The 13,678-nt window shown below is 41.5% G+C and overlaps 1 protein-coding gene across 1 annotated transcript in view; it reads left to right on the top strand.

Moving 5' to 3' along the window:
* The window catches only part of srgap1b (SLIT-ROBO Rho GTPase activating protein 1b), a 66,577-nt gene that overhangs the window by 31,649 nt on the left and 21,250 nt on the right, over window positions 1-13,678 (top strand). The window contains exons 4-8 of the mRNA XM_017698910.2: window positions 1,132-1,194; window positions 3,837-4,013; window positions 5,667-5,795; window positions 11,168-11,389; window positions 11,610-11,711. Of these exons, the coding sequence (XP_017554399.1) occupies window positions 1,132-1,194; window positions 3,837-4,013; window positions 5,667-5,795; window positions 11,168-11,389; window positions 11,610-11,711 (693 nt within the window). The remainder of the gene's footprint in view (window positions 1-1,131; window positions 1,195-3,836; window positions 4,014-5,666; window positions 5,796-11,167; window positions 11,390-11,609; window positions 11,712-13,678) is intronic.

Raw genomic sequence — 13,678 nt, 5'->3', positions numbered from 1 at the left:
AAGTGCTTATTGTGCAACACCATGTAGCAGTGGTTAATGTGCCTCGGGGCTCCATTTAACCAGGCAGCCAGTCAGACGTCTGATTGAGAGCACAGTTCTTTTGTGTTCATGAGGACCTTCCAGTCAATTAAGTCATGTAGAGTCGTATGCAAAAGTTTGGACACCCCAGGATTTCAAATGACACATTTTGTTGATTTCCTAAGTGAAAATGAGTTAATACGTTCTCTACAAACAGCAGGCCTCTGCATATTTTAATGCACAATCACCGTTTATTTGCTGTGATAGGTTTTCCAGTCTGATGAGCATCAACAGCTCTTCTTCTGAGGTCCTCAGAAACCTCCTTTGTTCGTGTCATGAAACACTTTCACAAACATGTGTTGTGAAGATCAGACAGTGACCGATCCCTGTTCCTTAAATAAAACTGGGTGGTCACTCACAGCTGACTGCCATCCCACTGATTTGAAAACACCCGAGTCTAATTTCACCATCAAATTATCAGCTAATCCTGAAGGTTCACATACTTTTGCCACTCACACACATGTACTATTAGATCACTTTCCCCAGTAAATAAATGACCCAGTCTAAAGTCTCACTTGTTTAATTTGGTTCTCTTTATCTACTTTTAGGACTTTTGTGAAAATCTGAGGAAGTTTTAGGTCAAATTTATGCAGAAGTTTAGAAAAATCGAAAGGGTTCACAAACTTTCAAGCACCACTATATTTACCAGAAGTGAAGATTCATGATGGTTCTCAAGGCGGGACACTTTCATCCCCGCAGTTTTTGGGGTGACGCTTCTGGTTACCAATGAACCAATAATAGCCTGGATTTCTGACTTGCACCTTTAAACTAGCATCGTGGCTGTTCATGACTTGCTGCTCAGAAATAGCTTCGTCTGCTTGTAATCTGTGTAATCTTGACTCCAAGCCTGAACGAACTTGGCAGATGGAAGCAATAGAACGGCATTAAGGAGAGCGACAACTTTCAAAATGGCTTTTGATCCGTCCATTCCGTTTAGATCAGGTGTCGAACAGGCCAGTGTTTCATTGCTGTATATATGAGTTTGACCCAAGCCTGCCCCTTTGTATTCCTCCTCTAATATGCTCTTGTTTTTTTTTCCTCCCCCTTCTGTAGAGTAAAGAGATCACTTTCCAGCTGCAGGAGGACCTGATGAAGATTCTTAACGAGCTCTACACGGTGAGGGCAGCACTCGCTTTTGCTCGCTCACTCACTCTCCACCCAGACAATTCTTCTCATCATCCTTTCATTCTCTGCTTCTCTTCTTAAATTACGATTTCATTCCCATTCCCCTTCGCTCTACCCTTCTCGTTTATCATTTCATCAATACATGAGTCACCCACTCCATCTCCAGCCTTCTTTCTTCCACTTGGTTCTTCGATCAGTCCGTAACTCAGCTCCATCAGTCTCATCAGCTTTTCATCTTCCCTTGCTGTCATGCCTTACTTCTGTCGCTCTGTCACCATGCCAGTCCTCGCCAGCTTTCATTTTCGGGCATATGTTTAGTTGTACCTTGTCTATTTTGAGGTATGATGGCCTCAGAAGGACATATTGCAGGTTCTTATCTCATCCATGATGGAATGATTCTCCAGTATGGATCTGCAGATTGCGACAAATGCTGCCCAAACCTTGCAGTCGCATGAACATTTGCCCTGATTTTGAGCTCATCTGACGCCTTAAAAGCCAGCGGGTCTTAAATAAATAAACCCTATTAAACAAAGCCATGCGGTACGCATTAGCTACGGCAGCCAGGCTGCCGGCTAGCAGGAAGAGTGCTTTACATTCTTGACACAGGACACATTTAAAGAAGAAAACTCTTGGCGGCTTTTGAAACATAACTACAGACAAAGCCCCACTGCTTTGAACCGCGGAGGGTCATGTGTGCTGCTGTCTTTACTTCGACATGCATTCTCACGAATCACTCATTCACACGTTTACTCAGGGAGCTGCGTTTTTGTGTAGCATTTGCTGTACTGTTGTTGAGGGGGGAGTTTTAACAGTGCATGTGTTTGTCTGCATGTACTTGAAATGAATCACAACTTCATTGCAGTGCAGCCTGAGGCAAAGCTAAGCAGGAGTCATTTACATATGGCAAATATTACTCAAAGTCTCTCCCCTTCACACATACATGCACACAAATGTACATGTGTGGCACCCCCCCCCCACACACACACGACAGCCACTAAGCACACAGATGGTGTGTGTATGAGGGGTTGTGTCTTAACTGCGTGACTGTCTCAGTGTGGGCATATGAAAACAACACCACGGATGTGGGGAGAACTGGCTTCCTTTTTAGATATTGCATCGCTAGTGATTCACAGATGTGAGTAAAGGACTTGGTTGGTGAGAATCACAGGCCAAAGCAGATGCTGTGCTAATACTGTATTGAGCAGGGTTCTCAACCTTTTTCACTTCAAGGCCCACCTGTTTATAACTATAAATCATAGCAGCTGATGTGAAGAAGAGGAAAGCTAGCTCTATTGATAAATTCCCTCATTTCATCATAAAATGTATTCCCACCAGCAGTGAACTGAACAGCGTTCGGTTGGAAGCGGTCCGAGACCTGCGGGTTTCAGCTGTTTGTTTCAGACTCTAATACAGGTGGTTCACACACGTAAAAATGAAGCGAATTAAAGGAAAAAAAGGTTTGATAGGTCCGCACTGAAGGTAGGAGAAACGCCATGAGGAACCTATCCAGGCGGCTGCATTGTCTCAAACTGATGACGTCTTAAACTGCGACTGCAGGGTTTTTATTTATACGTCTACTAGCAGCCTACTACAAACTACTGCCTCCCCCACGAGTTCAGGCTCGCAGACCACTAGAGAGTGGCTCACAGCCCACTGGTGGTCCACAGCCCACAGGTTGAGATCTCATTTCGTTCAGAATCAGCTACTTATCACGTAGCGTCAGCGCAATTGCCCGTAGAAGCTGAGCGTCTTTTCACTTCAGCGCAACCGCATGGAGCGGGTTTTTTCGTTGCTTTGAAACTCGCTGCTCATTGGAAAAAAGCCATGATTTTGTCCCGCTCCCGGACGCTGAGCGTCTCTGGGGGTGAATGAAGCTGTGGGTGGGCGGGTCTGGATGCGGAGCTTCTGCAAGATGATTGGAGGATCACTCGAAAGGCTGAATCCCGTTTTGATTGACAGCTATTTTGAGCTATTTACGTCGAAAGACAAACTACAACCCGGTTCGTGAAATTACTTGCACATTTCCACTGTTCATTGTGTAAATAAAACACACTCATAGTATTTCCCAGTTTCAGTTTAACATAATTTCAACATTTCCTTGTTGGAGTTTAATTTAGTTTCGTTAGTTCGTTCAGTCAGTCGTTCACACTGCTGGCTAGGTCGGAGTGAACTAGCCAGCTAGCAAGGTTCACACGATGGCAGACAATGCTAATATTGTCCACCTGATTTTGGCAAATTTAGTAGGTCTGTATAACTGTATCCAAAAACGGTATTTATAATGAGATATATAATGATTTTTTTTTTTAATTTACTGTAGAAAATCAAATATACTGATGATAATGACGTGGAGATATTACACTAACAACAACAAGCAGTATATTATATATTTATATATTTACAGACACAGGATGTACCACAGAGCTGCTGCCTCAGTGCTTCTCAGTGAATTAACATAATAAAATTTGACTTATGGTCCTGCTAATTGCTGGCAAGAGGGGTGATGTTCTGAGGATCCTGAAATCTCAGTCATGCTAGTGATATTCTCCCTCTGATGGCATATTAAAGAAGTACACCGTTGAGGTTGAGGTTGTTGAGATTAGGGATTAATACCCCTGCATGCTACCCCTGTACAGGTGATGAAGACCTACCACATGTACCACAGCGAGACTCTGAGCGCAGAGACGAAGCTAAAGGAGGCGGAGCGTCAGGGTGAGAGACAGGGTCGCGGGGGCGAAGTCTTCGGCCTGCGCAACGAGGAGCGCCATCAGCGCCGCAACGCTGCCCGCAAAATCCAGAAGATGAAGGAGAAGGTGTGGAACAGGATCCAGGATCTTTTACTTTAAGAGTTGATTACATTGATGCTAATGTGTCTGTAATGAGTGAGTCTAGCTGGACTGACATTTACAGTGACAAGAGACCAGTATTTCATCAGGCTAATGAAGTGTAATGCTTTAAGAGGTGGAACAGTGACAACTAACAGTAATTTGTACTTGCTGCTTTCATTAAACTGGAACCACAGTCCACTAATACATGCACTTTGTAATACACACACACACATACATTTATATATGTATATAAATATTGTGTTTTTATATATATATATATATATATATATATATATATATATATATATATATATATATATATATGTATGTATATTTTGCTGGAACAAAAAATGTTCTTCCCCAAACTGTTCCCACAAAGTTGGAAGCATACAAATGTCTAAAATGTCTTAGTATGTTGAGGCATTAAGATTTCCATTCACTGGAACTAAGGGGTCTAGTCCAACCCTTAAAACAACCCCATATCATTATCCCTCCTCCACCAAACTTTACAGTTACTTCACAGGTCTCTTGGCATTCACCAAACCCAGACTCATCCACAAGACTGCCAGATAGAGAAGTGTGATTCATCATGCCACAGAATGCATAACTGCTCGGCAATGGAAACCCATTTTGTGAAGCTCCTGACGCACAGTTCTTTTGCTAAGGCAATTCTGAACTCGTTAGTAAGTGATTCAACAAAGAATAGGCAGTGTGCGGTTCAGCACTCGGCGACCCGGCTATCTGAGTTTGAGTGGTTTACTGCTTCATAGCTGAGCTGTTGTTGCTCCTGTGTGCTTCCATTTCACAGTAATAGCACTTACAGTTCACTGGGGCAGATCTACTCGAATACAGGTGGGGTAGAAATGTGGAGTAGAAAAAACACAAATGCACAGACACATTGATGTGGTTCACACAGACATTGTGATTTTCAGAAACTGACTGGTGGCAGAGGTGGCATCCTGTGACAGTGCCATGTTTAAAGTCACTGAGGTCATCAGTACGACCTGTTCTACTGCCAGTGTTTGTCTGCAAGGCTATGTGCTTGATTTGATCCACCTGTTAGCAGAGGGTGTGGCTGAAACACTTGAACTCGGTAATTAAGGTGAGTGTCCCAGTACTTGTCCATATAGTGTATATACAGATACACATGCTTTGTGCATTGTGTTAGTGTGTGTTGTTGCTATAAAGGCTGCTGGTTACTGATGTTTCCTGTAGCTGTGTGAGGTTCCCCACTCTTATTGTCTTTTCTTTTCCCATTTTCCATTAGTGGACTGTGGCTCCAGTTGAAAGGACTCAATGAAAGCAGCAATTACAAATTACTGAGCAGAACATTTCAGCTGTGCCAAACTAAGGCTTGTGCTAATATAATGGAAATGTGCAAGAAATAATCTACTGTGAAAACATTGTTAATATACACACATTAGGAATATGCATCTATGGTAATGAAACAAGCATTGAGGATATGTTTATCAATAAAACCAAGTCATATTGGGACATGAAGCTCTAGAAACTTTAATGTTCTTGTCATTTCTCTCTCCTGCTCTCTCTCTCTCTCTCTCTCTCTCTCTCTCTCTCTCTCTCTCTCTCTCTCTCTCTCTCTCTCTCTCTCTCTCTCTCTCTCTCTCTCACCCACCTCAGCGCCAGGCCAAGTACTCAGAGAACAAGCTGAAGGTTATGAAGGCTCGCAACGAGTATCTGTTGACTTTGGAAGCTGCGAACGCAGCTCTGTTTAAGTACTACATCCAGGACCTGTCCCACCTGATTGACGTGAGTGCCAAACCACTGCCGATCGAGCACCAGTGTGGCGTTACTGTTCCTTCAGCTGCTTCTATCTCACTAAGCACTGATGAATTCTAGTCCTGATTAATGCTCCGTAATTAGGGTAGTCTCTGATGCTTTTAATTAGAGACGAATATGCCGCATAACGCAGAGGAAGGGATGGAGCTTAAGACTTTAATTACATACACAGACACACAAATGCGCACACACACACACACACACACACACACACACACACACACACACACACACACTGATGTGGTTCACACAGACATTGTGAAGTGGTGGCGAAGATGGTGAGAGCAAAGCAAACACAGTTTGCACACACATTCCTTAGTTGTGTGTAGGATATTGCCATTGTCATAAGGAAACCTTCTGTAATGGTAAGGGAAAGAGTCCTCATTTTAATGTGTGTTAATGATAATGGCCTGAATAAGTTGAATACTTTGAATTTGTTCATTATAATGTGATTCACTATTCACAGGCATCGACTTTTGTTAATACTTTTTTAAAGTAATACAGTTTTGTAGATTCCTGACAATTCAGAGTCACTGGCATATCACTGTAAAACGAGGAAATGATAGCAGCAGCTACTTAATAAAAGACGAGACATTAAAGCAATAATCCACAAGAGGCTGTGCATTGATGTGGTTTTACAAAATAAATTGTGTATTTTATCATAATTAATTATTCATAATAATAATAATCTGCCCCAATAAATGCAGTTCTTTTCGAGTATTGTATTGTTGCCCAACAGCCATAGACCGCTGCATGAGGAGAAGAATGTTCGCTTGCTGTATATTGTCGTCATTTAATGAACTTTTAGCTTTTTGTCGTTTAGCAGTGATCATCTGACAACGGAGCACTGTTCAATGCAAAAACGCTTGCTTTAGAAATACTTTTTGGTCACCAAATTACCACCATGAGTCTTATTTAGCATCAGTCCAGCGACGCCCCTCGTCTCATGCTGGGGCTGAATCGTAAATATCTCTCTGCTCCCTACGTGCTGCACTACGTAAGAATTTAAATACTGGCTCCTCCAACCCAGCGGTGCAAAATATATCTAGCAAATAGTAATTTGGTACTCAGCCACATCCACACTCGATAAGTGACACACTATTTGGCTGTAGAGGCTACATAGCCTCTAGAGGTTCTCATTGAAGTGTGCAATCAGTTCAAATGACATTGTTTAGATTTTTACACTGCTGTTTTACAGTTGATCACACGGTAAGTACTTTAATTCAAGCCTGTGATATTAATGATGGAGCTATTGAGGCTGTTGATTATCTTGTAGCCTGTTAACTAGCTGACCAGTCTAATTCAGCCCCTCAGTTTAAACAGAAAACAGAGCGGCTTCGAATTCACCTCAGCCAATCAGATTTTAGGATTGGAACTGTTCATTTTATAACATGCATAAAAAAACATCATACCCAGGTAGTATTAGCTAGCAGCTACACTCCCTTGTACAGTTTTGCAGCGACACTGCTTTTCTTGGATCAATTGAAGCGAGATAAGTTAGTGAAAGAGATTATGGAAAACCAAGTATTTGTATGTTGTGTTTATATCTTTGTTTTAGCAAAAAAGGTAGATGTAAACATTGTGAAGGTTTTGTACAGTCCATGCAGTCCATATATGAAATCTAAGCTGCAAAAGTAGATCATTTTCATTTACCTGCTTCAGTGACGTCCTGAAAACAGATTTGCATATATCCACCTATTCCAAAACGTCTGCTTGCAACTTTAGATAAGCAGAAATCTGTCTCCTCATCTGACATACACCGATCAGCCATAACGTTACAGCCACCTCCTTGTGTCTGCACTCATTGTCCATTTTATCAGCTCCACTTACTGTATAGCTGCACTTTGTAGTTCTACAGTTACAGACTGTAGTCCATCTGTTTCTCTGATACTTTTACCCCCTTTTACCCTGTTCTTCAGTGCTCAGGACCCCCATGGACCCTCACAGAGCAGGTACTATTTGGGTAGTGGATCATTCTCAGCACTGCAGTGACTGACATGGTGGTGGTGTGTTAGTGTGTGTTGTGCTGGTGTGAGCGAATCAGACACATCAGTGCTGCTGGAGCTTTAAACATTGTCCACTCACTGTCCACTCTATTAGACACTCCTATCTTGTTGGTCCACCTTGTAGACATAAAGTCAGAGACGACAGCTCATCTGCTGCTGCACAGTTTGTGTCGGTCATCCTCTAGTCCTTCATCAGTGGTAACAGGATGCTGCCCACAGGACGCTGTTAACTGGGTATTTTTGGTTGGTGGACTAGTCTCAGTCCAGCAGTGACACTGAGGTGTTTAAAAACTCCTGTGTCTGATCCACTCATACCAGCGCAACACACACTAACACACCACCACCACATCAGTGTCACTGCAGTGCTGAGAATGATCCACCATGCAAATAATACCTGCTCTGTGGGAGTCCTGTGGGGGTCCTGACCATTGAGGACCAGAGTGAAAGGGGGCTAACAAAGTATGCAGAGAAACAAATGGACTACAGTCTGTAACTATAGAACAAGAGAGTTTCCTTATATGGTAATAGGAGCTGATAAAAAGAACGGTGAGTTCTTGGCTGTAATGTTATGGCTGATCAGTGTAATATTGCATATCTCACATCTGTCTCATCTTTGCAATGTCCATTGTAAAAAGGATGAAAATGTGTTTCAAACGGAAAACTTGAATAGTTTGACTAAAACATGAATTAAACAGATGAACATCCTTACAATGATGAAATGTGAATGTATTGCTTTTAAGCGTACTACTAAGAATGCGTATTTAAGTACTCATCTAGAAACACAAAGGAGTATGTGAAATGCTGTGTAATGCTGTTCAGGCCAGCACAAGTAATGCCATTTTATTCAGAGTGATTTCAGACCATTTCTATCCATCAGTATTCATCATGACTGGCCGCTGGCTTTTACAATCAAATGAATAAAGGCTGGAAGAAATTAAGGTTTTCTTATGATGGCAATGATGCGCTGAAGTGAATTCAAGGACAGGCTTGTGCACTAAATGAACATTTCACATGTACACAAACACAGACTCTGCACAAGCACATGCTCACACGCATCGAGCCCTGTCTCCAGTGAGAGGGTTTTGCTGCGTGCAGGGTTTTCTTCATTAGAGCTAGCAGCAGGCTGAATGTAGTCAGCAGTATTCAGCCGGTAGGAGTGTACCGTCTTTCTGACCTTCACAGAGGTCATCCATGCTCGCTCCTGCGGCTGAGATAAAGACAGCAGGAGGACGAGAGAGAGAGAGAGAGAGAGAGAGAGAGAAGTAGAGCTAGAAGGGTCATGGAAAGTCTTGATGAGAAAAGCTTTGAATTAACCTTAAAGAGCTGTGAAGGACAGTTGAAGATAAACGCTTTAAATTAACCAGTTGGCTATCCTCCTCTTAGATTATCAACCTTTTGAGTGACAACCTTGTGACATATAGAAAGCCATTTATCTAAACAAGAAATAGCAAATTCCCTTTGTAAACGTGCTATTTAAGAAATTAATAAAGCTTTTTTCTTAGACCAGGGGTTTGCAACATGCAGCTGTTTTACTGCCCTTTTGTGGATCCACAGCAGAATTAGATGTTATGTAGCCTATATCTGCTAATTCCCCAACCTTTAACCCTAAAGTTTGGCGCATAGACTGCTGGTCACCATAGCAACACAGACAACAGTCTTGTCTGGCTAGTTGCTCACGAAAAAAGGCAGAGAGAGAGATTTACATTAGCCTCGTAAAAAATCGAAGTGATGGACATTTTACAGGAAACTATTCTACTTTTGTGGAAAAGTTTCCTCCTGGATGTGCAAGAAAAGCAGCTATTGCTGAGCTAAAGCTTAAAACAGAGCAAAGTAAGTTGTGTTTTCATTTCTGTTATATTTTAGCCAATACTAGTTTGTTAGCACATACTGAGAGATATTTACAGCTACGCTGGTAAAGTGGATATGAAATGTTGTGGCTCCCAATTTGGTTAAATTTTTGTTGAAAGGAGAAAATGGCCCTTCATAACATTTGGGTTGCTGATCCCTGACAGACTGATATGTCCACTAGTTGGACCTGTGGCCAGCTGTTTACTACTTAGGAGGAGTACCTGATTTTAGTAATGAAATATAGCAGTGGTAGAAGAAGGAGTTGAGATGCAGGAGAACAGTAAGGAAAGCAGAAAAACCAACATACTTTGTCTGAAAATTACTTGTTTTGAGTAATGCAATAAAAAGTCTTCCTAAAGTCGGGCATCAGCAACAACACCATTTGAAGTTAAAGCTGACTACTTTTTAAATAACTTTGTGAAAATGATTTGAAATTGTTTACACGTACAGTTGTAAGCAAGAGCTTGGGCATCTTGTCCAAAATACAATCTGCAAATGTTTAACTTAGAAAGTAATTTTTTAAATTGTGGCATGTGGTAATTGTGCAAAATGGCCAGCCTTCCAGTTGTAAAGTCTCAGAACCTAATTAACCTATAATTCCTTAATTGACTCATTGACTCAAAGGTTAGGCAGGTCAACAATTGTCATTAGGGATTGTCAGCGGATGATATTTCCAGACCATAATAGATGATCTGACTTAAATCATTGTGCTAACTCTCAACAGCCCTGGCCTCCTCTAAGCAGCTGGCTAAGATCTGAAAATGAAGCTAATTGATGCCTACAAAGCAGAGGATGACTATAAAACAATGTTAGTTTTCAGCTCAGGAGTCAACATCAAGGGTGTGCAAAACAACGTCTAGATAATTCAGAGGCATTTTGTAAACAAGTGCAAGTGGACTGATGAAGTACAATTCCAAAGGCATGTTTGAAGAAAAGAGCAGCATCTGATGAAAAGAACACCTTGCCAGCTGTGAAGCATGTGGGTAGATCTGTTATGCTTTGGAGTTGGTGTGGAAGCCAATGGCACAGGAACCATTGAACGGATAATAAAATGGATTGTACTTAATATTAGCATGTTAAGGAAGCAGTCAAGACACTGAAGAATGTGGCAGAACTAGAAACACTGCAAGGAAGAAGAGGTGAAATTTTCTAAAAGAAGAACTGAAAGGCTCCTCGCTGGCTACAAAAAGCATTTTTAAGCTGCTGAATCTGCTATAGGGGATGTTACTTAGACCTGACATAGTAGGGTGTCAAAATCCTAGGACATGCAACTTTATTTTATTTAGTTTTTTGGTTTATTCCAATATAAAATGACTGTCTATTTACAATTACAGAAGAAAATGTGATTTTACTGTGTAACTGTGTAGATTGACCAAGGGTGCCCACACTTTTGTATACAGCTGTATGTATGTGCATACGCTTGGGTGTGTCTGCCAGGTGTTGTATGTGATTGTATTTTTTATTTTATTGATTTATTTTTTTTATTAGTGTTGTGACCTGGGTTACCACGCCAGTCTGAGTCGCGCCTTGCGTACGTACCTGTCGGCAGAGTACAGCCTGGAGACGTCCCGGCACGAAGGCCTGGACATCGTTGAGGGGGCAGTAGAGAGCCTAGACCCACGTAGTGACCGTCAGCGCTTCATGGAGACCCACCCCACTGCTTTCACCCCCCCAGCACGCTTCACCTTCCAACCACACATGGGTGACCAGGTCAGATGCCACCTAGTGGCCATAGATCTCATAACTTCTAGAATGTGGGGTGCTCAAAAGCATTTCAGACTTGTTTTGGAAATTGACTAGAATACCTGAAGGGACAGAGTTCAAGGTGTGGATGGATGAGCTACTATTTTTGACATGGTATATTACTGTTAGTAATGCAAGTGAAAAGTTCCTCTAAATCGTTCTTTTTGGGATGTGAATGTGTTGGCAGGTGAGTCAGCTCACAGCGTTGCCGCAGGTGCAGGCTGAGCTTCTGCTCCGCTACCAGCAGCTCCAGTCTCGTCTCGCCACACTGAAGATCGAGAACGAGGAGGTGAGACACACACACACACACACACACACACACTCTCTCTCTCACACATACACACAAACATGCACCTCAGCAGCTGCAGCTCCCCACTGAGAATAAAGAATGAGGTGACACACGCTCAGGCTCTCTTCATTTCTCCAATCCTCTCTTCTCTCTGTATCCACTCCCGCTCCAAATGCAAACACAGACACATACATACATACATAAAGACATACAATTTTGTTTGTTTGCATAACAATCTCTCTCTCTCTCACTCACCAAGGTCGGGATGTAACAATTCGGAATACGTTCGGAATGCCTATTCAGAGTCTGTATTAAGTCTGTGTTGTATTTTAAAAAGGCAGTATTCAGAACACAGCTGCTTTTTACATTGTTAGGAGAATACTTACTAAATACTCAAAACAAGGAGCGATTAAAGCTTGTTTAACTGCTGTGAAAGCTCAGTCAGTGAAGAGAGTGCAGAACAAAAAGGTAGTATGGTAGAATCAGAATCAGGACCTCTTTAAAGGGCTTCATCTTGGTGAGTGAACACATGCACGACAGGTAACAGACTAATAGAGCAGACAAGTGCAAAGACTAAAGCCCTATTCAGCCTGGATTGGTGTTATCAGGGGCGGTACATTGTAAAATCACCAAGATCTGTGATTTTAATAAAGTATGAATCAGATATAATGTAGCTTTTCAAGCGTCCTATGTAATAATTCCACAACAAAAAAGAAGTTACACACATACAGGTAAAGTATCTGTGTAATCCCTTCAAAATACCTCAGAAAACACAGCCCAGATGTTTAGTTTAGCATTAAGCTTATAATTAAATGGATCTAAGCAACAAATTGAGCTTCCAATTAAAACAGAATAGGACACTCTTGTCAAGTAAAATTATCTTAAATCTAAAATTCCTACTGTTGTATGTTTCTTTTAAGGTTATTTTAACTTACGTCCACACATTTTTTACTTGTTTGTTCATAGCCCTATTCGAGCCGAATTAGTTTCACCAGGGGAGGTCCAGTAATGTCATTTGTAAGGAATTTGACTCACTCATTCATACAGCTCATCAGTTTAGTACCTCAGATAACTCGGATTGAGCCAACCCAGCCCAGACGTTAACTAAGCATTAGTTCAGAATTAAATGGATCCAAACAAAAACTAACTTCCAGTTTATATCAGATAGAATAGAGTTAGACCAGCAAATTGGGCTCATTCAGCTTAACTAATGTCACCCTAAAGGACGCAAACCCATTCTGCCCTCCCTGCTGTTAGGGGAGCTCGGAGTTCAGCGAATTATGGTGGGTAATTCACTTCAGAATTACTTTAGTGGACTTGTAAAAGCTACAGTCATGGCAGATTTGTACGGGATTAAAATCACTGATCTCATTGTTACTCACTCAAATTACAGCCCCTCCCCAGGTAAAACTGATCCAGCTCCCATAGGGTTTAAGATGCTTTTGGGAAACTGAGCCAAGATCCATGAAATTGTAATCTTGTATGAAGTCTACTAAGTAATAATTCTGGAGTGAATCATAATCTTACTTCGTCAAACTCTGAGCTTCACTAGTAATTGTAGTCATGTTCAAATCAAACTCATAGTAATGTAATGGCAGATCCTGCTAATATACAGTACATTGGCACCTCTGTTTTTTGGAAGACTGTCTGTTAAACTAATCTGACTTGAATAGGGCTATAGAAAGTAATTTGCTCTGGGTTTGCTGCTTAGCATTACCTACATCTGTAAATCTGCAGACATGGTAGGTTCACATGGGATTAAAATTACTGATCTCATTAGTAATCACTCAAATTACACCAGCTCATCTGAGAGAAACCAGTCCAGCTCCAATAGCGTTTGTACAAATCTACCATGTCTGTAGTTTTACTAATTTACTAAGTAAAACATTTTACCATCTTGGCTGTAAATGCGTCTCAGTATGTGCTGATGTACTAGTATAGACAAAAAAATAAAATGGCCTATAAAC

This window comes from Pygocentrus nattereri, chromosome 1 (genome assembly GCF_015220715.1).
Source record: "Pygocentrus nattereri isolate fPygNat1 chromosome 1, fPygNat1.pri, whole genome shotgun sequence".
Lineage (NCBI taxonomy): Eukaryota > Metazoa > Chordata > Actinopteri > Characiformes > Serrasalmidae > Pygocentrus > Pygocentrus nattereri.
This window is presented reverse-complemented; position numbering and strand designations above follow the sequence as displayed.